General features: G+C 56.1%; 1 protein-coding gene across 1 annotated transcript in view; it reads right to left on the minus strand.

The window, feature by feature from the left end:
- Window positions 1–531: 531 nt before the first annotated feature.
- Window positions 532–2,299, minus strand: part of SPATA48 (spermatogenesis associated 48) — a 42,490-nt gene continuing 40,722 nt past the window's right edge. The window contains exon 8 of the mRNA XM_011377282.2: window positions 532–655. Coding sequence (XP_011375584.2) covers window positions 532–655 — 124 coding nt within the window. The remainder of the gene's footprint in view (window positions 656–2,299) is intronic.

Below are 2,299 nucleotides of genomic sequence, written 5' to 3' on the forward strand. Positions count from 1 at the left end.
GGGGCCCGTGGACGCTTCTCTCTCTGAAAGAGAAGTCCCGGAGCCAGGCAGAGGAGGCTTTCACCCTCTTCACTACAGACGCTGTTCCTCACGTGACACTGGGCCCTAGGTGAGAGAGTGCGCCTTTCTCTCTGTCACCCCGGTTCCCCATTGGCGGCACGTGGGCTTTTGCCTGGGCGACCTGTGACACTCTACAGTTCTGATACCCGCATTAACTGGGTCAAGACATGGCGCTGCTAGGTAGCCCCGGCTTTCGACTCTAAAGGAACCTTCTCAAATAAAACCCTTGGTGCCGGTGCTTCCGGAAAATCTTGGCTGCCATCATGGATTGGTGGCATTCCAGGGCCGGGGCCAGTGTGGGACCGAAGCTGGGGCCCAAGAGGCTCTGCCTGGATCGGAGAAGAGCATCAGCCCTCAGGCGACTTCTGTGGGGACTTGGGACGCACCCCAGCCTTTATTTCCCCACCGCGCCCTGCACGGCGCCTCCCCGAGGCTGAGCTTCGGAAGCCTCGCTCCAATCCGGGGCACTCTTCAGTAGCCTACTGTTTCCTTTTCCTTCTTATTGAAGGGGTTGTAGGGTTTTACAGTTGTGACCATGTGGGACAGCGGTGCCTGGTGACGGAAGACGTCAACTGCCATTTCTTCCCGTAAGACACTAAAATACAAAGAAGGGGAAAAAAAGAAAATGACACATAAAATAAACAGAAAAACACGTGACCTCATCTATTCTGCAACTGATGACACGTGAGTAGCAGAGAGAATCTAAAAGAAAGATGGTGAATGATTAATTATTGTGTGGACTGTTTCATTTATTTCGTTTATTCGAATCCAGTTTTATTTATCACATTATATGCATCACATTGCAATCGGTTTCATTGACTAAGATCTACTCTGTGCCTAAAATTACAGCAGGTGCTAAGAATCCAGAAAACGCAGCCGAAAGGAGATGAGGCTGCAGAGAGGCAGCTGAAGCACCCAAGGGAACCATACGAAATCTCTGTGACGGTGGGCCCACGGCGTGAGGGGCACCGAGGGAGAGTCACCTCTCTGGGCTGGGGAAGGACATCTGCCTGGAGGCTACTCTGTCTCCGCGTGGACATCCAGCTTGTAGCAATTTTGTGGTGAATTTACTGCTATTTGAATCACATACACGATGTGGTGCCCATATGTGGCAGAAGTCACAGTGCACGCAGCACCTGAATCTAAAGTGGTTTTGTTTTTATGCTATGATTATCGTGAAGCAATGTGTGGGCGATGGCCGTTGACGTAGGAACTCAAGCCTGCGTGAAGGCTGCATTCTGACGTGGGGGGGGGGGTGCTCAAGAAGCCATGGGGTGCGATAGGAGCCGGGTGGGGAGAAGCACTGTGCGTGCACCCCCTTCCTCTTGAGGCTGGACACTCACGATATCGCTTCTGATCCACCGCCTGCGCCGCCGCCTCCTCCATCCAAATCTCTTCCAATAGTGTCTTCCCTTGCTCTTCCGCCTCTCAGCGCCAAGGCTCGGGCACGGCCCACGCCCTGAACACCTCACTCAATGTGTGGTATGGGGACCCCACGGCCCTTAACCCCTGACATTGACATTCGAGGACGCGGCAACTTAGCCCGAGCCACCACTGCAGCCAATCGGCCACAGAGATCCATGGCAAATGCACGCGGCCGGCCCTCCACGTGAGGGGTTCCAGCGGTCCCTTCTCTCCTGTCTGTCCGCATCCCGCGAGCAGGAGCATGTCGTTTGGTGGCGTTAGCACGCAGACTGGAGAGATTGAAGAGCGGGCGGGCGGGGAGGACACGAAGGCAGCGAGGGACGGGAGAGCGGTCGTTTGCTTTTTAAAGAAGTTTAGAAGGGAAAGAGAGGACGGAAACCGGACGGCAGCTCGGACGGAGCGCATGTGACTTCTGCGCATGTGACTTCTGCGCGTGCGACTTCTGCGCGTGCGACTTCTGCGCGTGCGACTTCTGCAGCGGGGAGGCCCGCTGGGTGTCTTCATAAGCAAGTGGGAGGGAGCAGGGTTGAAGAGGAAGGGGGCTCGGCAGGAAAGATGAGCCTTTTAGGAAAGCCAGAGCTTGTCCTTCTGGGGGAGAGGACATGGAAGTCTGCTGGGCGCAGAGGTTCTCGTGTCGGGGAGCGTCAGCTTGGCCCCGGTGACAGACGGGGAGCCCTCTGCTGAGGTGGGCCTCAGGCACAGAGAGGTGAGTGTGGCCCCGGAAGGAGTGGGGGGCCCGGGGCATGCCCCACACAGATGGCTTCTTAGAAACAGCAGGAAAGAACGTGTCAGATCAGGCAGACACCAGCCGGAG

Source organism: Pteropus vampyrus, unplaced genomic scaffold (genome assembly GCF_000151845.1).
Source record: "Pteropus vampyrus isolate Shadow unplaced genomic scaffold, Pvam_2.0 Scaffold308, whole genome shotgun sequence".
In the NCBI taxonomy this organism is placed as follows: Eukaryota; Metazoa; Chordata; class Mammalia; order Chiroptera; family Pteropodidae; genus Pteropus; species Pteropus vampyrus.